General features: G+C 48.1%; 1 protein-coding gene and 1 long non-coding RNA gene across 4 annotated transcripts in view; one reads left to right on the forward strand and one right to left on the reverse strand.

Annotated features, from left to right (window-relative positions):
- LOC142248955 (uncharacterized) overlaps window positions 1-24,837 on the reverse strand; it is a 447,867-nt gene that overhangs the window by 27,119 nt on the left and 395,911 nt on the right. The gene's annotated exons all lie outside the window — the stretch shown is intronic.
- LOC142249338 (uncharacterized) overlaps window positions 2,490-24,837 on the forward strand; it is a 97,865-nt gene continuing 75,517 nt past the window's right edge. The window contains exons 1-3 of the mRNA XM_075320965.1: window positions 2,490-2,653; window positions 3,177-3,235; window positions 11,721-11,881. Coding sequence (XP_075177080.1) covers window positions 3,180-3,235; window positions 11,721-11,881 — 217 coding nt within the window. The 5' untranslated portion in view covers window positions 2,490-2,653; window positions 3,177-3,179. The remainder of the gene's footprint in view (window positions 2,654-3,176; window positions 3,236-11,720; window positions 11,882-24,837) is intronic.

The following is a 24,837-nucleotide window of genomic DNA, read 5'->3' on the forward strand; positions in this document are numbered from 1 at the left end:
GCCTCCCACATCCACTGAGCCTCCAACTACAACACCGCCTCCCACTACCACAGAGCCTCAAACTACAACACAGCCTCCCACATCCACTGAGCCTCCAACTACAACACCGCCTCCCACTACCACAGAGCCTCAAACTACAACACAGCCTCCCACAACCAATGAGCCTCCAACTACAACACAGCCTCCCACTACCACAGAGCCTTCAACTACAACACAACCTCCTACTACCACTGAGCCTCCAACTACAACACAGCCTCCGACATCCACTGAGCCTCCAACTACAACACCGCCTCCCACTACCACAGAGCGTCAAACTACAACACAGCCTCCCACAACCACTGAGCCTCCAACTACAACACAGCCACCCACTACCACAGAGCCTTCAACTACAACACAGCCTCCTACTACCACTGAACCTCCAGCTACAACACAGCCTCTCACAACCACAGAGCATCCAACTACAACACAGCCTCACACTACCACAGAGCCTCCCATTACAACACAGCCTCCTACTACCACTGAACCTCCAACTACAACACAGCCTCTCACAACCACAGAGCATCCAACTACAACACAGCCTCACACTACCACAGAGCCTCCCATTACAACACAGCCTCCTACTACCACTGAACCTCCAACTACAACACAGCCTCTCACAACCACAGAGCCTCCAACTACAACACAGCCTCCCACTACCACAGAGCCTCAAACTACAACACAGCCTCCCACATCCACTGAGCCTCCAACTACAACACCGCCTCCCACTACCACAGAGCCTCAAACTACAACACAGCCTCCCACAACCACTGAGCCTCCAACTACAACACAGCCTCCCACTACCACAGAGCCTCCAACTACTACACAGCCTCCCACAACCACTGAGCCTCCAACTACAACACAGCCTCCCACTGCCACAGAGCATCCAACTACAACACAGCCTCACACTACCACAGAGCCTCCCATTACAACACAGCCTCCTACTACCACTGAACCTCCAACTACAACACAGCCTCTCACAACCACAGAGCCTCCAACTACAACAGAGCCTCCCACTACCACTGAGCCTCCAACTACAACACAGCCTCCCACTACCACAGAGCCTCAAACTACAACACAGCCTCCCACATCCACTGAGCCTCTAACTACAACAGAGCCTCCTACTACCACAGAGCCTCCAACTACAACAGAGCCTCCCACAACCACAGAGCCTCCAACTACAACACAGCCTCTCACTACCACTGAGCCTCCAACTACAACACAGCCTCCCACTACCACAGAGCCTTCCACTACAACACAGCCTCCCACAACCACTGAGCCTCCAACTTCAACAGAGCCTCCCACTACCACTGAGCCTATAACTACAACACAGCCTCCCATTACCACAGAGCCTCCAATTACAACACAGCCTCCTACTACCACTGAACCTCCAACTACAACACAGCCTCTCACAACCATAGAGCATCCAACTACAACACAGCCTCACACTACCACAGAGCCTTCCACTACAACACAGCCTCCCACAACCACTGAGCCTCCAACTTCAACAGAGCCTCCCACTACCACTGAGCCTCTAACTACAACACAGCCTCCCATTACCACAGAGCCTCCAATTACAACACAGCCTCCTACTACCACTGAACCTCCAACTACAACACAGCCTCTCACAACCACAGAGTCTCCAACTAAAACAGAGCCTCCCACATCCACTGAGCCTCCAACTACAACACCGCCTCCCACTACCACAGAGCCTCAAACTACAACACAGCCTCCCACATCCACTGAGCCTCCAACTACAACACCGCCTCCCACTACCACAGAGCCTCAAACTACAACACAGCCTCCCACAACCAATGAGCCTCCAACTACAACACAGCCTCCCACTACCACAGAGCCTTCAACTACAACACAACCTCCTACTACCACTGAGCCTCCAACTACAACACAGCCTCCCACATCCACTGAGCCTCCAACTACAACACCGCCTCCCACTACCACAGAGCGTCAAACTACAACACAGCCTCCCACAACCACTGAGCCTCCAACTACAACACAGCCACCCACTACCACAGAGCCTTCAACTACAACACAGCCTCCCACAACCACTGAGCCTCCAACTACAACACAGCCTCCTATTACCACTAAGCTTCCAACTACACCACAGCCTCCCACTACCACAGAGCCTCCAACTACAACACAGCCTCCCACTACCACAGAGTCTCAAACTACAACACAGCCTCCCACAACCACTGAGCCTCCAACTACAACACAGCCTCCCACTACCACAGAGCCTCCAACTACAACACAGCCTCCTACTACCACTGAACCTCCAACTACAACACAGCTTCCCACATCCACTGAATCTCCAACTACAACACAGCCTCCTACTACCACTGAATCTCCAACTACAACACAGCTTCCAACTACCACACAACCTCCAACTACCACACAGCCTCCAACTACCACACAGCCTTCCACTACCACACAGCCTCTAACCAGTACTAAGCCTCCAACGACTACTAGGCCAGTGACAACCACAACTGCTAATAACGTACTACCATTAACATTCAAGATTGTAAACAGAACATATACGCCCAGTCTCCAGGATCGATCGTCTACAGACTATCAAAGACAGTCCACTGAAATAATACACAAAGTAAGTAACAATGAATTAATCTCCACATTCATATTTATATTATTAGGGCGCAGTCCGCACATGGCATAGGATGTGTATCTTATCATGTACTATTGGGGGATATACGCAGATTATATTCTCATATCTGATGTCTCCACAGTGGGGTTTACAATCTAATATAATGAATTCCTATAAACCACACATACGAGCAGTGAGGATTTTTTTAATCTCATTTATGTAAAGAAGGGAGGTGAAATTTATTCAATTAAACGCTCCTACGATATACCGTAATTCCCAGTTTTCATTTTTCCCTTTTTGACAGTTAAAATAACAATCTACGACTGATATGAACATGTAGGAAATTTATAACAACATTTGCTCCATTTCCCCTCCAGTAGTGACTTGTCCATCATCTGCTGCGTCGCTCCCATCTAGGAGTATAGACTGCAGCAGAGCAGACTAGAAGCCACAGCACAGGATGATGGGCGATTCCCACTGTCATTACTGGACCCTCACCCTTCTCTCCTTTCATCTCTCTCTACAGCTGATGGTGTTTTTAAACAAATATTTCATCGCTATAAGAATAACCATAATAATATTTAGGTAAGTTCTTATATGAGTGTGAAGGATACAGTGATAATAAGCCGGGAGGAATATAACTGTTATCAGCGGCAGCCGGGGACATCACTACTGTTAGCCACATCAAGGCCACAATCAACAATATTTTATTCAACTGATAAAAATGTAAAATATGAATGATTCAATGTTTTATTTAAATATTATTTATTTTAATTGAGTAAAATATGAAGAATAATTTAAAAAGTTTTATATTTTCCACTTTTAAACACTAGGGGGAGCAGCTGCTGAAATTCGGCATGAAAACCTAATGTACAACTAGCTTGCATTACAACTGCAGTAAAAGTGGGTGGGGCCTGGTCACATGTGTCTGATGTCATCGATCCTCTCCCCTTCTGGGTGTTTGCAAAAAGATAAGAGAAGTTTAGGATCACAGTGAGGAGCCATTTTGTTGGTGACTGCAAAGCCATATTGAAATGTAGAAAGTGTCACTGAGGACAGCCAGCATAGTGCATCACTGTATAATGTGCCCCTTATAGTGCTCCTCTACTGTATAATGTGCCCCATATAGTGTTCCTCTACTGTATAATGTGCCTCATATAGTGCTCCACAGTATAATGTGCCCCATATAGTGCTCCACAGTATAATGTGCCCCATATAGTGCTCCACTGTATAATGTGCCCCATATAGTGCTCCACTGTATAATGTGCCCCATATAGTGCTCCTCTCCTGTATAATGTGCCTCATATAGTGCTCCACAGTATAATGTCCCCATATAGTGCAGCACAGTATAATGTGCCCCATATAGTGCAGCACAGTTTAATGTGCCCCATAATGCTCCACTATATAATATGTCCCATAGTGCTCTATACAGCACACGATTCTGCTATATCAGTTTGCATGAATATAACAGAGCTGTGTCAATGAGTTCAGGGCACAGCAGCGTGATTATTTCTCTGCTGTGCTCTGAACACGGCGTTGGCGGTGATCTGTAGCTTGTACTAATAACGTCATGCTGCAATCACTGCTCCACGCCGATGGTATTTACCTAATCCCAGACCTCTGCTCCTGGCAGCTCCTCCTGTCACTCTGGTGTCCCGGCAGTTCCTCCTCTCACCACTTGGCTCACACTTAGCACAGAGCAGTTACAGGGGAACTGTCTTCACAAAGATGGCACCGATCCCCTCTTACAGCTGTCACCTGACAACCCAGGGTGTGTGCCAAGGTCACTGCAGGAAGAAGCTACACTGTAGGTGAAGGGGTTTTGGACACATATTATCATCTCCTATGTACAGGGGCTGCTGTATTTTTGGTTTGTAAGTATCGTTACACACCAGCAAATACAAAATGGCAGCCCCCAGTGTTTGAATAAAAATAGAATAAAAAAAAAACTATCACTTTTCCTTTAAGTATTTTTTCATCATGGTTTTTTTTGTGCTGACAAAAGTTTGATGAATTTATCGTAAAGGGGTGGACAATGTTTGATGAATTGGTGCAATTTCTTTTTCCTCTTTAGCATTTTTATAGGCATTTTCCACTTCCAGAAATACTATTTACCTACAGAAATATATATATATATATATATATATATATATATATATATATATATATATATATATAGTGGGTATGGAAAGTATTCAGGCTTCTTGACTCCTTTAAATTTTTCACTCTTTGTTTTATTGCAGCCATTTGGTGAATTAAAAAAAAAATCATTGTTTTCTCATTTATGTCCACTCTGCACCTCAGCTTAACAGAAATGTAGAAATGTGTCGCCCAGGACGATGGTGTACTCGGTCCTGGGCCGTATATGTACGTGGATGCTGTGTCACGGGTGTGCTGTGGCCGTTGCCCGGTTCCGGTGACCCTGCGGACGCTTTTTAAAAGGGGTATATTTACAAATGCGGTTAGAATAACGTTTATAACGTGACGCCACTTGCGGGTTGTAGCTATGTAGTTGCAGCCGCCGCTGCACAGTTCCCCTTACTGGGGCTGGTGTTGGTGGCACCCTGAATATTTGGCCTTCCGCAAGCAGGGCCGGGCCCCAGAGGGTAGGTGATGTTGATGGGTGTGGAAAGAAGGTGGGCCACACAAGGGGTTGCAGTATAACTGGTGTCTTTACCCGCAGTCTCTGGTGAACTGGTCACCCGAGGAAGGCTGGTCTTAACCTCTGGTCTTCTTAGGCCCAGTGCCTGTGTAGTGACCTGGTGGCTTCTTTCCCCTGCACCTGTCTCTGGTTGGTGGGTCCCCTTGGCTTGGAGCGTCTGGGGGTCCCCTCCTGGTAGTCTCTCAACGGTAGTCCATATGACGGTAGCGTGAACCCTGTGGGGTCGGAGTCTCTGGTCCTGTTCCCCGGTTATCCCATTGCTACTGTGTCCCAAACTTCAAGGTCAGTGAGGTCCTTGATGGTCCCCTCACTGTGCAGATTTTATCAGGTCTGCCTGGAGCTTTTGCCTGACCTAGGATTCTGTACCCCGTTTGTGCTATGGTTCCGGGAGTACTCCACTGTACTCCACCGGCAACCACACGCCTGGGCCCTCAGGTCACCGTCACACTTCTGTCAGTGCTTCCACACGCCTTTACTGTCACCGACCAACTACTGACTCTTCACTGTCTGCCCCTCCCACCTGGTCATCTAGTGGACTGGATCGGCTCCACTCTCTAGGTGGCCATCCACTGGATCCAACCCTAGTCTGTCACCAGTCTTTGGGGAATTTGGGGACTGAAACAGGGATAAACGGGAATGTTTGGGTGTTACCAGCACTGGTCTATTGGGTCCCTGGGGGTAGCCCTGCATCCTGGTGGGGATGCAGTACCTTGTAGCTCCCTGATGGATTCAGGGGCGTTATAGACATTTTTGCAAATTTATTAAACAAGAAAAACTGAAATATCACATGGTCATAAGTATTCAGACTCTTTGCTTAGTTTTGAGTAGAACCACCCTTTGCTTTTGAGCTAGTACAGCCATGAGTCTTCTTGGGAATGATGCAACACGTTTTTCACACTTGGATTTGGGGATCCTCTGCCATTCTTCCTTGAAGATCCTCTCCAGCTCCGTCAGGTTGGATGGTGAACGTTGGTGGACGCCATTTTCAGGTCTCTCCAGAGATGCTCAATTGGGTTTAGATCAGGGCTCTGGCTGGGCCGCTCAAGAATGGTCACAGAGTTGTTCTGAAGCCACTCCTTTGTTATTTTAGTTGTGTGGTTAGGGTCATTGTTTTATTGAAAGGTGAAACATGACCTAAGTCTGAGTTCCAGAACACTCTGGAAGAGGCTTTCGTCCACAATATCTCCATACTAGGCCGCATTCATCTTTCCTTCAATTGCAACTAGTCGTCCGGCCCCCATCTGAAAAACACCCCCATAGCATGATGCTGCCACCACCATGTTTCACTGTTGGCATTGTATTGGGAAGGTGATGAGCAGTGCCTGGTTTTCTCCACACATACCACTTAGTATTATCACCAAAAAATTCTATCTTCGTCTCATCAGACCAGAGAATCTTATTTCTCATAGTCTGGGAGTCCTTTATGTGTTTTTTGCAAACTCTGTGCAGGCTTTCATATGTCTTGCACTGAGGAGAGGCTTCTGTTGGGCAACTCTGCCATAAAGGCCCGACAGGTGGAGGCTGCAGTTATAGTTGACTTTGTGGAACTTTCTCCTATCACCCTAATGCATCACTGGAGCTCAGACATTGTGATCTTGGGGTTCTTCTTTATCTCTTTTACCAAGGCTCATCTCCAGCGATTGCTCAGTTTTGCTGGACGACCAGGTCTAGGAAGAGTTCTGGTGGTCCTAAACTTCTTTCATTTTAGGATTATGGAGGCCACTGTGCTCTCAGGAACTTGAGTACTGCAGAAATTCTTTTGTAACCATGGCCAGATCTGTGCCTTGCCAGAATTATGTCTCTGAGCTCCTTGGGCAGTTCCTTTGACCTCATAATTCTCATTTGGTCTGACATGCAGTGTGAGCTGTGAGGTCTTATATAAACAGGTGTGCGCCTTTCCAAATAAAGTCCTATCAGTTTAATTAAACACAGCTGGACTCCAATGAAGGAGTAGAACCATATCAAGGAGGATCACAAGGAAATGGACAGCATGTGATTTAAACATGAGTGTCTGAGCAAAGACTCCTGAATACTTATGACCATGTGATATTTCAGTTTTTCTTGTTTAATACATTTTTTTCTGTCAAGATGAGAGATGGGGTGCAGAGCATACATTAATGAGAAAAAAAATTATCTTTGAATGAAATGAAACAAAGAGTGAAAAATTTAAAGGGGTCTGAATACTTTACATATCCAGTGTGCGTATGTGCAGGGGCGTAACGACCGCGGTAGCAGAGGTTGCCACTGCGACCGGGCCCGCAGGGTTATAGGGGCCCGGCAGCCGCTCTGCAGAGCCGGCTGCCGGGCCCCTATGTGTACTGCCGCTGTGTAGTGGCCGACTGCGCGACCGTTAGGGGGCCGGCCTGTGAGTCAGGGGGGCCCGGTGTCAGCAGGGGGGCAGAGGGGCCCCTGACTTGGAGAGGCCCACCAGGCGTTACTGACCTGCAGCAGAGCAGAAGTGCTCCTGCACGGCAGACGGAATCCATCGCTACCAGGACCTGCGATGATGTCATACCCATGTGTGGGAGGAGACACAGGATTGCCAGGGAGAAAGCAGGAGAAGATACTTTGGACACATGACTGGTAATGAGAAAAGAGGGAACATGAGGGGGAGGGGGTGCAGGGGGAGTGGGATATGAGGGCTGCAGCTGTGACAGAAGCATGTGAAGGGATGCAGAGTCTTTGAGAGGGGTAAGTTGGGGTACAGGCAGGGTGAGATATGTGGGGCAGGGTGTGTAAGATATGGGGGTGTAGTGTGTGTGTGATATGGGGGGGTGCAGGCTTTATGGGGAGCAGGGTGTGTGACATATGGGGGCAGGGGCGTAACTACTGAGGTCGCAGGGGTTGGAAGGAGAAGAGAGGTACTTGTTTTTTTATTTTGCTGGCTGCATGACACATGGAGGCCCTGGGGGGGCTGGATGCATGACACCTGGGGGGGCTGGCTGCATGACACATGGAGGCCCTGGGGGGGCTGGATGCATGACACATAGAGGCCCTGGGGGGGGGCTGGCTGCATGACACATGGAGGCCCTGGGGGGGCTGGATGCATGACACCTGGGGGGGCTGGCTGCATGACACATGGAAGCCCTGGGGGGGCTGGATGCATGACACATAGAGGCCCTGGGGGGGCTGGCTGCATGACACATGGAGGCCCTGGGGGGGCTGGCTGCATGAAACATGGAGGCCCTGGGGGGGCTAGCTGCATGACACATGGAGGCCCTGGGGGGGCTGGCTGCATGACACATGGAGGCCCTGGGGGGGCTGGCTGCATGGCACATGGAGGCCTGAGGGGCTGGCTGCATAACACATAGAGACCCTGGGGGGGGGGGGGCTGGCTGCATGACACATGGAGGCCCTGGGGGGGTGGCTGCATCACGCCTGGTGGGCTGGCTTCATGACACATAGAGGCCCTGGGGGGCTTTCTGCATGACACATGGAGGCCTTGGGGGGGCTGGATGCATGACACATAGAGGCCCTGGGGGGGCTGGCTGCATGACACATGGAGGCCTTGGGGGGGCTGGCTGCATGACACATGGAGGCCCTGTGGGGGCTGGCTGCATGACACATGGAGGCCCTGGGGGGGCTGGATGCATGACACATAGAGGCCCTGGGGGAGATGGCTTCATGACACATAGAGGCCCTGGGGGGGCAGGCTGCATGACACATAGAGGCCCGGGGGCCTGGCTCCATGACACATGGAGGCCTGGGGGGCTGGCTGCATGACACATAGAGGCCCTTGGGAGGCTGGCTGCATGACACATAGAGGCCCTGGGGGGCTGCCTGCATGACACATATAGGCCCGGGGGAAGCTGGCTGCATGACACATAGAGGCCCTGGGGGGGCTGGCTGCATGACACCTGGTGGGGCTGGCTGCATGACACATGGAGGCACTGGTGGAATTGGCTGCATGATACATGGGGGTCTATGGGACTGCATAATAAACATGAATGACACCTTATACATGGAATATAGGGGTGCATTATACATGGAGGAGTATGGGGCTGCATAATACAATATGATGATTCATGGGGCTGCATTATAATACATATAGGACTATGGGGGCTACATTATAATATATGGAGGACTATGGAGGCTACCTTACACATGGTCTGTGGTGGTGCATTATAAAACATGGAGGACTATGTGGTGCAGTATAAAATATGGAGAACTATGGGAAATGCATTATAATACATGGAGGACTATGGAGGTGCATTCTAATATATGAAGGGTTATGTGGGACCCTTTATACTATATGGAAGGCTATGTGGGGGCCATTTTAGTATTTGGAGAACTGTATACGAGGGGGGACAAAGATACAAGTAGGGGATGGTAATGTTTTGTGCTGAGGGAAAAAGGCTCTTTCCCTCAGCACCCAGCTATACATCTCTCAGCACCCAGATTTCCCATGCTCTGATATGGGAAAGCTGGGTGCTGAGGGAAAGATGTATGACAGAGCATGGGAAAGCTGGGAGACGAGGACAAGATGGATATCAGATCATGGGAAAGCTGGGTGCTGATAGAGGGATTTCAGATCATGGGAAACCTGGGTGCTGTGGGTAAAAGCCAAATGTCAGCATCATTATCCCGTACCCTAAGTGTCGGTGTACATGGAAGGGGGCCCTGGGCCCATCAAACTCTAGTTACGCCACTAGGTATGTGTATATATATATATATTTATTTACTGTGTATATATATATATATATATATATATATATATATATACGGCATATATATATATAGAGAGAGAGAAGTGGTGCAGGGAGCGGTTACATTCACTCCTCACTACACTATGACTGCGTCTGTAATCACTCGCAGGCACTTTGATAGACCGCCTGCTCTACAGTGTGTATATAGGTTGTATGTACAGAGCAGACTGTCAATCAATGTGCTGGGGAGTGATAACTGTGCACTCACTGTGTATTCAGCTGTCACTGTAACCGCTCCCTGCACCTCCCCAATGACTGCAAGCCACTCAGTTTTTTCCCTGTAGCCGCACTTCTTGCCAGCTGTCAGGGTTTAGTTGCCATTTAGGGTACTTTCACACTTGCGTTTATTTCCTTCCGTTACAATCCGCCCTTTTGTAAAACAGCGGAATCCGTTAACGGATTCCGCTGTTTCCCATAGACTTGTATGGGTGACGGATTGTACCAAAAGGACCTGCGTTGCTTCCGCTGGGCGATGCTCCGTTGCTTCCGCCCAGCGGGAGGAACGCAGCATGTAACGTTATTTTGAGCAGCGGAATCCTCTGGATTCCACTGCGCATGATCTTCTTTTTTTTTTTTTAAATCAAACTTTATTTTGGCTCGCGGTGGCCGAACGTTCAGCTGAGCGCCCGGCCGTCGGCAAGCGACAGCGCTCAGCTGAGCCACCGGCATGCCCGGCCGCCGGCAAGTCACAGCGCTCATCTGAGCGCCCGCCCGCTGGCATGCCCGCCCGCCGGCATGCCCGGCCGCCGGCAAGTGACAGCGCTCAGCTGATCACCCGGCGGCCGGCTGCAGGGAGCGATCAGCTGATCACCTGGCGGCCGGCTGCAGGGAGCGATCAGCTGATCACCCGGCGGCCGGCTGCAGGGAGCAATCAGCTGATCACCCGGCGGCCGGCTGCAGGGAGCGATCAGCTGATCACCCGGCGGCCGGATGCAGGGAGCGATCAGCTGATCACCCGGCGGCCGGCTGCAGGGAGCGATCAGCTGATCACCCGGCGGTCGGCTGCAGGGAGCGATCAGCTGATCACCCGGCGGCCGGCTGCAGGGAGCGATCAGCTGATCACCCGGCGGTCGGCTGCAGGGAGCGATCAGCTGATCACCCGGCGGCCGGCTACTGGGAGCGATCAGCTGATCACCCGGCGGCCGGCTACTGGGAGCGATCAGCTGATCACCCGGCGGCCGGCTACTGGGAACGATCAGCTGATCGTTTACAATAGTCTGCCGCTGGTAAAACTGTAAAAAAAAAATCAAAAAAATCAAAACGAATTGCGTTGTTTTGCAGCATCCGTTGCATCCGTTGTGCCACTATATGCAACACATCCGTTGCATCCGTTACACAACGCAATGCAGCGGATACCGTTCAACGCAAGTGTGAAAGTACCCTTACCTGCAGATTAACTCTATATATTGGCTTAAATAGCATTTCTGAATGTGGCAGCTTAATCAAGGATAATTTAAAATAAAAAAGTTGCATCATCTTTACAATAAACTTGAAAATGTTGCAAGTGATAATAATAATAATATTATAATATTAGTGATAGTTAATATATACTTGTATAAAAGTGAATGTCCAGGTGGTCAAAAATCAGTATTCCTAATTATCATAGATGGATCCTCCTCCTCTATATCCCCCCTTCTGCTGTCACATACAATACACTGATTACTCCACACTTCTAACCTGACTTTTTGGATCTCTCCTGCAGGAGCGGCTCTTTAGTGACTGACTTGGAAATAGAATTTGCAAATCAGACAGTAACCCCTACGTCCAGGAAGTTGGTTGATACAGTCTATCAAGGAGTGACAAACGACTCCAAGGACAGCATTGATGGTTTACAGTTCGATCCTCCTAGTATACAATCTAGAGGTAAGTCTACACTGGGATTTTTCCAAACTACATAATAGTACACAAACTTCCTTAGCAAGAAGGCCAGGCCGGGCCATCCTAAGCACATACAGGCCACTAGAGTAGTTCAGACTCTGGTTTTTGTGACCTTCTATACTTAGATTAAAGGGGTTGATCACTTCAGAGTTCACTGAAAACGAAAATAGCCTAAACTAAACCTCCTGGATTGGTGCCATATCAGCAATGTCGAGACTGAGAGAGGAGGGGGCTCTAAGGGTATGTGCGCACGTTGCTTTTTTACCTGCTTTTTACCTGCTTTTTTGCTGCTTTTTCTTCTGCGCTGTTTAATGCCAAAATGGATGTGTTCTTCTATTCAAGCAAAGTCTATGGGAATTTGGGTTTCTTGTTCACACTATGTTGTTCAAAATGCTGCCTTTTTGTGGCAGAACTTTGGTCAAAAACTCAGCTTTGCAGTACAAAACCCAAATGGCAAAAACAATTGACATGTTGCTTCTTTGAAAAGCTGAGTTTTTGACCAAAGTTCTGCCACAAAAAGGCAGCATTTTGAACAACATAGTGTGAACAAGAAACCCAAATTCCCATAGACTTTGCTTGAATAGAAGAACACATCCATTTTGGCATTAAACAGCGCAGAAGAAAAAGCAGCAAAAAAGCAGGTAAAAAGCAGGTAAAAAGCAACGTGCGCACATACCCTGAGGCAGAACTTTGGTCAAAAACTCAGCTTTTCAAAGAAGCAACATGTCAATTGTTTTTGCCATTTGGGTTTTGCACTGCAAAGCTGAGTTTTTGACCAAAGTTCTGCCACAAAAAGGCAGCATTTTGAACAACATAGTGTGAACAAGAAACCCAAATTCCCATAGACTTTGCTTGAATAGAAGAACACATCCATTTTGGCATTAAACAGCGCAGAAGAAAAAGCAGCAAAAAAGCAGGTAAAAAGCAGGTAAAAAGCAACGTGCGCACATACCCTAAAGGGGTCATCTCAAAAAATACTAAACACTATAGGAAAGAAATAAAATAATAATTATGTATCAAAGGAGGATCCCCAAATGAATGAAATATATTTACAGCATTAAATCACAGACAAAACAAATACAATAAAAAAGTGTAAAAACTCGTATGTTTATAGAAACAAAATACACAGAAGGTTGTGCCCAATAGGACGTTGTGTATTTTGTTTACAAACCTACAGGTTTTATAAGGACTTTCAATGTATTTGCCTCATCTGTGATTTAGTAAATATATTTCCTTGATTTCTGGATCCTCCTTTGATACACGGCTTCTTTCTTCTCTTTGCCGAGCGATGTCAGCGCTGAATTTGCGGCCCTTGTGTGATATAGTTATGTCATGTGAGCGCTGCAGCCAATCAGCCGCCTCTAATGGTCTGTTTTCCTCACATCACAAAACCCAACGTCACATGAGTATCGGCAGATGCTGGAGTGGCGACTGTCCAGGGGGTGAGTATAAGCTATTTTCATTTTCAATGGGGCTTTGTTTCATTTCAGAAGGGGTCCTCCAAGTAGGGAACAACCAATTTAAAGGGAATCCGTCTTAAAGTTTTTGGCATATTATCTGACAGCAGCATAATATAGAGCAAGAAGTCCTGATTCCAGCGATGTAGTTACTGGACTGCTTGGTGTTGTTTTGATAGAATCCTTGTTTGTCTGATATAGATATGGCAGAGATAAAAATCAGTGGCATAACTAGAATCCGATGGGTCCCAATGTGAAATGTGGACCAACTCCCCCAACCCCCACCCCTGCATGGTGGTCAGATGTATGGGCTCTTGTACTGTTCTAAATCCTATAAGGACACGAGTTACCACCCCTACCATATTATGAAGTAATGTCCCCTATCCTGGGCCCATCCTGGTATATATGTCCCCCATCCTGGGCCCATCCTGGTATATATGCCCCCCATGCTGGTATATATATATTTCGCCCATCTTGGCTTACATATTCCCCATCCTGGTTAATATATTCTCCATCCTAGTATATATGTGGTCCATCCTGGTATATATATATATATATATATATATATATATATATATATATATATATATAATATATATTTGACCCATCCTGGTTTATATGTTTCCCATCCTGGTATATGTGTGGCCCATCCTAGTATATATGTTCCTCTTCCTGGTATATACTGTATGTTGCTCATCCAGGGCCCATCCTGGTTTATATGTTCAATGTCCTGCTATATACAAGTGCATCTTAATAAATTAGAATATCCTCAAAAAGTTAATTTATTTCAGTAATTCAATACAAAAAGGCAAACGTATATATTATATAGAGTCACTACACACAGAGGGATATATTCCTATATATTATATAGAGTCATTACACACAGGGGGATCTATTTCTATCTAATATATAAAGCTGAATGTGTGTATGTTTGTATGTATGTATCTATGTATCTATCTATGTATGTATGCGTGTATGTCCGGGATTGGCATCTGCACCGTCGCAGCTACAGCCACAAAATTTTGCACACTCACACTTCTGGACCCCGACAGCGTCATAGGCTATGTTTTGAGGGGAAATTTTAACCCTGCTCTTTACAGTTATTCACCAAAAAACCTGCCTCCATTAAAGCGAATGAAGCTGAGAGCCACAGTGCAGCCAGAACTTCAGAAGAATGCGCAGCCACGCCCTTATATGGAATGTTGGCATGTCACAATGCAGCCAGGGAAAGAGACAGACACAGACAGGGAAAGAGACAGACACAGACAAAGAGACAGACTGACAGGGAAAGAGACAGACAGGGAAAGAGAGGGAAAGAGAGAGACAGGTTAAGAGACAGACACAGACAGGTAAAGAGACAGACACAGACAAAGAGACAGAGACAGACACAGGGAAACAGACACACAGGGAAAAAGAGGGAAAGAGACAGACAGGGTAAGAGACAGAGGGAAAGAGACAGACAGGGAAAGAGAGGGAAAGAGACAGACAGGGAAAGAGACAGACAGGGAAACTGACAAAGATAGACAGGGAAAGAGATAGACAGACAGGAAAAGAGACAGAGACAGTCAGAGACAGACAGGAAATGAGACAGACAGACAAAGAGAGAGAGAGAGACAGAGAGATATATACAGAGGGGGAGACAGAATGGGAGAAAAACAGAGAGACAGTTACTATCCCGGGCGTTAATACAATCTATTTATACATTCTATCCCGGGAATGTTAATACATTCTATTTTGTAAACAGCAGTTATTAACCCGGGCGAAGCCGGGTAGTACAGCTAGTATATTATATAGAGTAAATACACACAGAGGGATCTATTCCTATATGTTATATAGAGTCATTACACACAGAGGGATCTACTTCACGTGTTTATTTCTGTTAATGTTGATGATTATGGCTTACAGGCAATGAAAACCCAAAAGTCATTATCTCAGAAAATTAGATTATATAAGATCAACTGAAAAAATGATTTTAAACTCAGAAATGTTGGCGCCTACTGAAAAGTGTGTACAGTAAATGCACTCAGTACAGTACAGTAAATTGCTTCTTAAGCAATGATCTTTTATGGCTTACCCTCCTTGTGGAGTGTGTAAATTACTGCCTTCTGAACATCTGTGAAGTCAGCAGTCTTCTATATATATATATATATATATATATATATGTGTTTCCCTTTTTGTATTGAATTACTGAAATAAATCAACTTTTCGATGATATTCTAATTTATTGAGATGCACTTGTATATGTCACCCATCTTGGTATATATGTGGCCAATTCTCGTATATATGTTCCCTTCCTGGTATATATGTTACCTATGCTGGACTCGTCCTGGTATATACGGTAGTCTCAGATTAAATAACAAAACCTGCTGACAGATTCCCTTTAAGTCATTTGAACTTCATATTAATTTGGTGAGGTGGAGGTTTTGGCCTCTCTGAGTTTATCCTCTACATGTAACATCCTTAGATACTTGAAGGTTGGATTTGATTTATAATAAAGACTGAGAGCGGCTATTCCAACGTGGCTGATAAATAAGCTCAAACGACTTCAGTATAGTAGATGAATGTCTCTAAAGCTCACTCCAGTATTTTTTTTCTTATTTCAAAGCTGGCATGGTGCTTTAAATCTAAGTCCCCCTGTCCCCTGTCTTATATTCACCTGCCACTATCTTCATCTTTTTTGAGCGGGTTGGTCTCTTGCGATTTGTTACCTGCCTGCTGTAAGGCTCACCGCTTGAGATGGTACTGTGGTGATCAGAAGTGGACCCACTGGACCACAGGGGGGACCTCGGCTCACCCTTTAGTGGAAGGAGCTTGACAAAGCACCCACCGCGAGGCAAACGCCAGGTGCCACTCCCAGAGCAGTGAGCGGGACTGTGGCTGTTGACCTCCAAGGCAAGGCCGGACACAGATGCAGACAGGCAGAGTCACTAGTGTAGACAGGGACCACCAGGACAGCTGGGGCAGATAGCACGGCCAGGATGGAGAGGTACAGTCCCTAGTATAGACAGAGACCACTGGGACGGCTGAGGCAGATAGCACGACCAGGGTAGGCGGACACAGGGATACCGGCGGGCCTGAAAACAGGCAAGGACACTGTTCACTGACACGAGGATGCACAGCGGACAGGGGGACCTGACAACTAGCTGGTTAGGGAACAAGCCACTAACTAACTAATCACGTTGCTCAGGCATCTCCCCTAGTGGGAGAGTGCCTAAAGTACCCAGTGCCTCTCAGCGATAGGCAGTGTTTAATGTTGTGCGCCTGAAGTTACAAATTAATAGAAGTCTATAAGAGCCTCGTTCGCACCTCGTTCTGGTTCTCATAAACTTGCATTAAACAATTGTGACGTAACTTTTGACTTATGGCCAGTCAGAGGTTCTGGGTACAAGATGGCGCTGCAGTAACAAAGCTGAAAAACGATGAAGCTGCTGGACAGTAAGTTTAATACAGTGAGCAAAGGGTTTACATATAAAGCGCCATTCCAGTGTTGAAAAAAAAAAAAACAAACACTGACGTGGTGCTTTAACAGTTTGAAATCAGCCCATGTAAATGCAACCTAAATATCTTTGTGTATTGGTGCAATATTTTAGCATTGGGGCACGAGTTTTAACTTTTGTCCCTGGTCACACTTTGTCTAAAATTGGCACTGCATAGGATTCAGTTGGATTAGATAGGAGTTCCTTCCTGGGGATGTCTAAGGCTATGTGCACACGTTGCGTCGTGTCCATACTAAAAATTCTGCAGCGATTTGGCAGTGCATGTGCGCTTCAAATTGCTGCAGAAACACTGCGTAATAGATGCAGTGTGTCTGCAGAATAGATACTGATTTCATGCGCTTTGGATGCTGCCTCTCCCATAGACAGAGCGGGAGCAGCATCCAAAACGCACAAAAGAAGTGACATGCTGCTTTTTTTTAAACACATCGATTTTGTCAAATATTTGGCATCCAAAACGCTGCGTTTAAAAAAGCAGCATGTGCATGGATTATGCACAATCTTCATACATTGTGCTGGGGACGCAGGACGCATGCGTTTACGCTGCAGTGCAATACGCAGCGTAAACGCATGACATTACGCTACGTGCACACATAGCCTTACACACATTGCGAAAATATTAAGGCTGTGTGTGGATGCTGCATTTTTTTGTGTTTTTGCCTTGTTTTTTGGGTGCCCAAAACTGCATGCCTATCCTTCTCGCTGCAAAGTCTTTGAGAATCCATAAATGCTGCGCGCACGTTGCTTCTTTCGTCCATGGAGTTTTGGGTGCAGAAGAAAGAAGCAGCATGTCAATTGTTGAAGCGTTTTTGTCCTGCATTTTTTAGCCATTGAATACTCTAAAAAAAAAACACATGGCACAAAAACCCTCCGAAACCCCCCCAAAAAAGCATGCGATTCTGTCACAAGTTGAATTTCTAGGTGTAGAAAATGCCTGCACCTAATCTGCAGCGTGCGCACATACCCTACACAAGTTCTATTTTGGAGACACCTATTTTCACAACTACAATTCTGTGGTTTCCATTTTTTTCTAGTGGTGGTTACCTATTGATTTAATTCATTTTGTATTTTGATAGATCAAACATTTACAAACGCCATAATGCAAAACATGTTTATGTTTTCATTAAAACAAATTTGAATGGGCGAATAGGAAAGGCGATTCAATTTTTTTTCTTTTTTAGATATTTTTTTAACTTCAAATTTTCTATTTTTTCAGTCCCCTTAGGCCCCCTGCACACGTCAGTGATTCTGGTACGTATGTGCTTTTTTTTTATACGTACCAGAATCACTGACATACGCAGACCCATTATAATCAATGGGTCTGCTCACACATCAGTGATTTTTCACTGAAAGTGTCTCCGTGCAGCGTACTCGCGTGTCCGTGATTCTGCACGGAGACAAGTCCGTTTTTTTCTGGCGTCACTGATGACCCACAGACCACACTATGGTGTGATCCATGAAACAAGTATCAGAAAAACACTGACATATTAAATAATAAACATTTTCAAATTCCCTTTCCAGTGATTCGCTGTGCAGCCTCTGCTCTCTGCAGCTCCTACCCGGCTCATGAATATTCATGAAAGCAGGAACAGCCGACCCGGAAGTAGCTGCAGAGAGAGCGGTGGGCGGATGCTGCAGAGCCGAGGAGTTCAGCACCATGGAGAGCAGGAGCGAAGGCAGGTGAGTAATGTCTATTTGCAATCACGGATTGCACATAGACAACCCACGTGTGCCGTGAATTACGGAACACGCAGGGACATGTGCGTGTTTAGAACGTCAGTGTTTTTCACTGACGTGTGAAACGGGCCTTAGGGGATTTAAAACTGCAAACATCTCATCTCTTGAACCTGAACTCGCGCTTTACATGTCTCCTTCAGAGACTGACATTGGCATTTATGAGGCTCAGCTCCACTTGGCTTCTGTTAGAGGCAGATGATGAAGAAGATGTCAGAGGAAGATGATGGCTGAGTTTTTTTATCTGTTTTAGGCCCCCTTCACACGTCCATGAAACGCGTGCGTGTTTGGTCCATTTCCATATGTACCGGAGACACGGACACACGTATACGCATTAAAATCAATGGGTATATGTGCACGCACGTGTTCTGCCAGTGGCCCGTGCCTCCATGTGGAGCAGACACGTTTTGTGACAATTTAAGTAACTATGTTAAATAAGACAATACCTCAAAATAAATGAAAATAGACTCATTAAAATTATTTTTTTATTACAAATGTTTCATGAAAATCATTTTTTTAACTGCAATGAGCTCACTAACACACACTAAAATCGATTCTTCTTCCCAGTGAGGCTTCTCTTGGTACATTTACGCGTGTGAGTAGCATCTGTAATGTCTCTCTGAAGCGTCCAACAGTAGTCAGCCATCATTGTAGCACTCCATCTTTCCTGGTATCTTCTTGTAGTCTGCCATCATTGTAGTGCTCTATCTTCCCTGGTATCTTCTTGTAGTCTGCCATCATTGTAATGCTCCATCTTCCCTGGTATCTTCTTTCCATCTCTTTAATGTCCTGGTGGAATCGTTCACCTTGCTCTTCCCTCACAGCTCCCAAATTTTTTAGGAAAGTTGTCAAGGAGGAAATGGAGGAAATGCACTTTCAAACTCATCAGGCAACTTAAAGCTTGAAATGCTTTCAGCATTCGTCCGACGATTTGTTTGTAGTCAGGGTCTTTGTTATTGTCTAAAAATTTCTCTACAACTTCTAAATGCAATCCACCTTTCTTTTTGAGGATGCGTCATGGTATTGATAAACTCTTGATCAGCTATAAGCCTTCTAATGTCTGGTCCAACGAAGACACCTTCCTTCAATTTTGCCTTCGAGAGGCCTGGAAACTTGGCGACCAAGTATTTGATGCATTCTCCATCTTTTGGAAGTAATTTTACGAATTGCTTCATCAATCCCAATTTGATGTGGAGAGGTGATAGAAGAACTTTATGGGGAGGAACCAAAGTTTCTCGGAGGACATTTTTTTCACCAACTGTGAGCACCCTCTGCTGCCATTTTTTCTTGGTCCAGTGATTCTGTCAGTCTCAACTGTCCCATAGACACAGAAAACAAGGGTATTTGGTATACCCAGCTTGTTGACTTTCTAATCCCCGCACACTTGCCAACCGTGGTCTTCATATTTAAGTTTACGAAGAACCAATTCCAAGTTCTTGTAGGTTTCCTTGAGGTGTACGGAATGAACTACAAGGATAGAAGCATAAAAACCGCCGTTGTGGAGTAAAACTGATTTGAGACTTCTTTTTGAAGAATCTATAAAAAGACGCCATTGCGCTGAATCATATTGGATTTTGAATTGACCCATCAAACCTTTGACATTCATGCAATAACCCAACTTATCTTCCTGGGCAAAGTAAGGAACAAACTCGTCTTCACGATGTCTGAACCATGAAAAAGACACTCCTGGCAACAATAAATTCTTCCTTTTGAGTCTTGAGCCGAGTAACTCAGCGGCATCTTTGGGAAGATTTAAGTCTCTTACCAAATCATTCGTCTCCTCCTGGGAAAACAATTTTGGTCTTGTATCATCTTCAAAGTCAGAACTTGATTCATCTGGTTCAGATATGACTCCACCTTCTTCGGACATAGTTATTGTCACAAACCACCGGGGGGGTCACTCAGAAATCCCCCGCGCTGGCTACCAGTACGTCACAATCGGGGGGTAACAAGTGGGGGTCACCCCTCCTTTATACCTCCCGACCGACAGACAGAGCACGTGACGCGCTCTCTAGCGCCCCTCTTATAGTCAGGCCAATTATGGAATTGCCCGACAATAAGCAAGGAGGCCGCTATACTACTTATGCCGATTATTGAAGGGTCCCCGGTGAGAGTAGGGTATATATTCCCCCGACCTCCGCGGGCGGAATATATAAAACCTCCCCGAATCTCACTGGCCTCCCCACAATAATCCTTGGCACAACTCGCTGCCACCAACCGCTTCACGGTAACTATTAGCCGAACACACAGACGTGGGATTCAAGATCGAGATAACAGAACAGCCCAAGATTAATTATATAATTTAATCAGCCTAAAGCACACTAGAAACTACAATATATACAATAGGGAATCTACAGAATATACATATGTCAGAGTACAGTTACAGATAAAGCCTGGTTTACAAACAGGTATGCAATTCAATCAGTTACCTTGTGCGTCTGGCCACAGGGGGGCGCTGTAGACCAGGTTTCCAGGAACTCCCACAGATGTTTCCTACACGTGACCCCCAGCGAAAGAACACTGGAAAATGGCCGAAGTAGGGTTATCAACCTGGGCAAATCCAGGTCCCCTCCTACCTTCGTGACCTCGGAGGGAGCACTGCTCCACCCCTGGCTGGAGTTATGGACAAAATCCACAACATGGAATATGGCCATAACTTGGCCTGGGAGCGTCGTAGGCGGACGCCAACGCTCTCATTGTGACAGCTATGAATTTAGCTACAGAATGAGAGGACTCGTGACTTGTCTACTAGTTCCACATTGGCTGATATCACGCCTGGGGTATTTCCCAAGCTCCCGCTCCCATAAAAAAGGGTGTGCCAGCATCGTCCGCATGCGGAGACACCATTTTTATGGTTGCCATATTTATCGAAAATATGGCTTGCGAGATATGAACCATTTTTTACTGGAGTCGTTCTGTCTGGATACTTCCAAGCTTGCTAATTAGATAGCAGCTCCTACCACAGGGTCACGGCAGGGAGTCATCCTGTGTCCATTGTTCCCACATCACCTAATTTCCATATCATAGGAGATGGCCATGGGATGTGACACCTTCACAGATGCTGGACATTGAGGACAAGAAGGGAGGGGGGCACTGCCAGGGAGTGATGAGCGATTATGACTGGAAGTCATAATTCATCTTCATATCCCGGGATTTGCCTCACACCTCCCCCCTTTTGAGGGCGCTAGGGGGCAGCACACTCCGGTGTTCCCCCGTGCGCCCGTCCGCGACCTCTCCTTGTCGGGACAGCCCGTCTGCGTTACCGTGGTCACGGCCCCTTTTGTGGCGAATGGTGAAGTTGTATTGCTGGAGCGCAAGGCTCCATCGCAACAATCGCCCATTCGTCCCAGAGACGGTGTGCAACCAGCTGAGGGGATTGTGGTCCGTCTCCACGATGAAGTGGCGCCCGTATAGATAGGGTTGCAGACGCTGCAGGGCCCACACTATGGCCAGGCACTCCTTCTCCATCGTGGAATAGGCCACTTCCCTTGGTAACAGCTTCCTGCTCAGGTACAAGACTGGGTGCTCTTGGCTCGCAGAGTCCACCTGGCTGAGTACCGCACCGAGGCCGAAGTCACTGGCGTCGGTCTGTACTACAAACGGCCGCGTGAAGTCGGCTGCCTGTAGCACGGGCGGGCTGGACAGGGCGTCCTTTAGGGCCCGGAAGGCTGTCTCGCAGTCCACTGTCCAATCGACTGCAGAGGGCAGCTTCTTCTTGGTGAGGTCCGTCAAGGGCTTTGCCAGGCTACTATAGCATGGAACAAACCTCCTATAGTACCCAGCGGTCCCCAAGAAGGACATCACCTGCTTCTTGGTCCTGGGGGTGGGCCAGGATGCGATGGCTTCCACTTTCTCAGGCTCGGGCTTCAGTGTTCTCCCGCCTACCCGGTGACCGAGGTACTGGACCTCGCTCATGGCCAGCTGACACTTTCCCGGCTTGATGGTCAAACCTGCCTGGTGGATCCGCCTGAGCACCTGTGCTAGATGCTCTAGGTGGTCCTCCCAGGTGGGACTGAAGACGGCAATGTCATCCAGGTACGCGGCCGCGTACCCTTCAAGTCCCTTGAGCAGGGTGTTGACCATCCGCTGGAAAGTGGCAGGGGCATTCCTCATCCCGAATGGCATCACCGTGGACTCGTACAGTCCAAATGGGGTAATAAAGGCAGAGCGTTCCCTGGCCTTGCGAGTCAGGGGGATCTGCCAATATCCCCGGCTCAGGTCCATGATGGTCAGGTACTGAGCCCCGGCCAACTGATCGAGCAGGTCATCGATGCGTGGCATTGGGTACGCATCGGCGACCGTGACAGCATTGAGCCCCCTGTAGTCCACGCAGAACCGAGTGGTTCGGTCCTTCTTAGGGACGAGGACTACAGGCGAGGCCCAAGCGCTGTTGGATGCCTGGATCACCCCCAGCTTCAGCATCTCGTCAATCTCCTGGCGCATGTGTTGCTGCACCTCCAGGGAGACCCGATATGCTGAACGCCGGATCGGAGGATGATCCCCAGTGTCCACGTGATGGACAGCCAAGTCAGTCCTTCCGGGCTGGTTGGTAAACAACCCCCGGAAGGGGAGGAGGGTGGCCCACAGCTGGGACCGTTGGTCCTCCAAGAGCTGGTGGCCAACCTCCACATCCTCCATGGATCCGCCTGCCCTAACCTGGGCTAGCATATCCAAGAGGGTTTCCGCTTCTCCCTCCTCGGGCAGGTTGCACACGGGGAGCGCACATGCCTCCCGCTCATGATGTGCCTTCATCATGTTCACATGGAAGGGCTTCCGCCTTCCACGGGCAGGGTCCAGGGTGACCAGGTACGTCACAGGGTTGAGCTGCTGGTACACGAGGTATGGGCCTTCCCAGGCTGCCTGAAGCTTGTCCTGTGGTACGGGGACCAGTACCCACACCTTTTGACCCACTTGGTAGGTCCTCTCACAAGCGTTCTGGTCGTACCAACGCTTCTGATCGGCCTGGGCTTGAGCCATATTGTCGTGTACCAGTTGCGTCAAGGCCTGCATTTTGTCCCGGAAGCGCATGACATACTCGATAACCGACACTCCAGGGGTGGCCAAATCCCCTTCCCAAGCCTCTTTCACCAGAGCCAGGGGGCCCCGCACACGTCGCCCGTACAGGAGCTCAAACGGTGAGAATCCTGTTGAGGCCTGTGGAACCTCCCGGTAAGCAAATAACAGGTGTGGGAGATACCGCTCCCAGTCACGCCCATGGGAGTCGACCAACATCTTAAGCATCTGCTTTAAGGTGCCATTGAACCGCTCGCACAGGCCATTAGTCTGTGGATGGTACGGGCTGGCCACCAGATGTCGCACCTGGACTTGCTTACAGAGGGCCTCCATCAGCTGGGACATGAATTGGGTCCCCCGGTCAGTGAGCATTTCCTGGGGAAAACCCACTCGGGAGAAAATCTCCAGCAATGCGGTGGCCACCTTGTCAGCCCGAATGGACGACAAGGCCACTGCTTCTGGGTACCGGGTGGCATAGTCCACTACCGTCAGTATGAAGCGTTTCCCGGAGCTGCTGGGGATGGCCAGCGGGCCGACCAGATCCACAGCCACCCTCCTGAAAGGCTCATCGATGATGGGCAGAGATACCAGTGGGGCTTTGGGGCGTGGCCCCGCCTTCCCCACTCTCTGACAGGTTTCACACGAACGGCAGTAGGCAGCCACATCGGCCCCCATTTTTGGCCAGTAGAAATGCTGGTTTAACCTGGCCTTGGTCTTAGCGATCCCTAGGTGTCCGGCCATCGGAATCTCATGTGCGATCCGCAACAACTCCGTCCGGAACGGATAGGGTACCACCAACTGTCGGTCCCTGGGCCACGCCTCCGGTGAACCCTGCTGGACCGTGGCCCGGTACAGCCGTCCTTGGTCCCAGACCACTCGCTCCGGGTCCGAGTCCGAGGGAGGCTGTGCCGCCTGCTCCTTAAGAGCTTTCAGGCTGTCGTCAGCTTCTAACGCTGCCTGAAACCCCTGACTAGATGTGGCCAGAATCGACGAGACTGTCACATCTTCAGTCAGTACCCCGGGACCTGTGTCCTGGCCTCCACCTGACTCGGCTGCCACTTGGTCAGAAGGGGAAGAGCTATCGGACCTCCGGGAGGCCCCTTGGCTTCCAGCACTCCCACTGCGGGTGACAGCGGCCACAGCCGCTGCGACCGTGGGTCGTGCCTGCTCCTCCTCCGTTCCTGACCAAGTCGCCGGTTCAGGCAGACCGACCTGGCTTCCTGACACCCCGGTTGTGGGGGAA

The sequence above is a fragment of the Anomaloglossus baeobatrachus genome, chromosome 8, assembly GCF_048569485.1.
Source record: "Anomaloglossus baeobatrachus isolate aAnoBae1 chromosome 8, aAnoBae1.hap1, whole genome shotgun sequence".
NCBI classification, from domain to species: Eukaryota; Metazoa; Chordata; class Amphibia; order Anura; family Aromobatidae; genus Anomaloglossus; species Anomaloglossus baeobatrachus.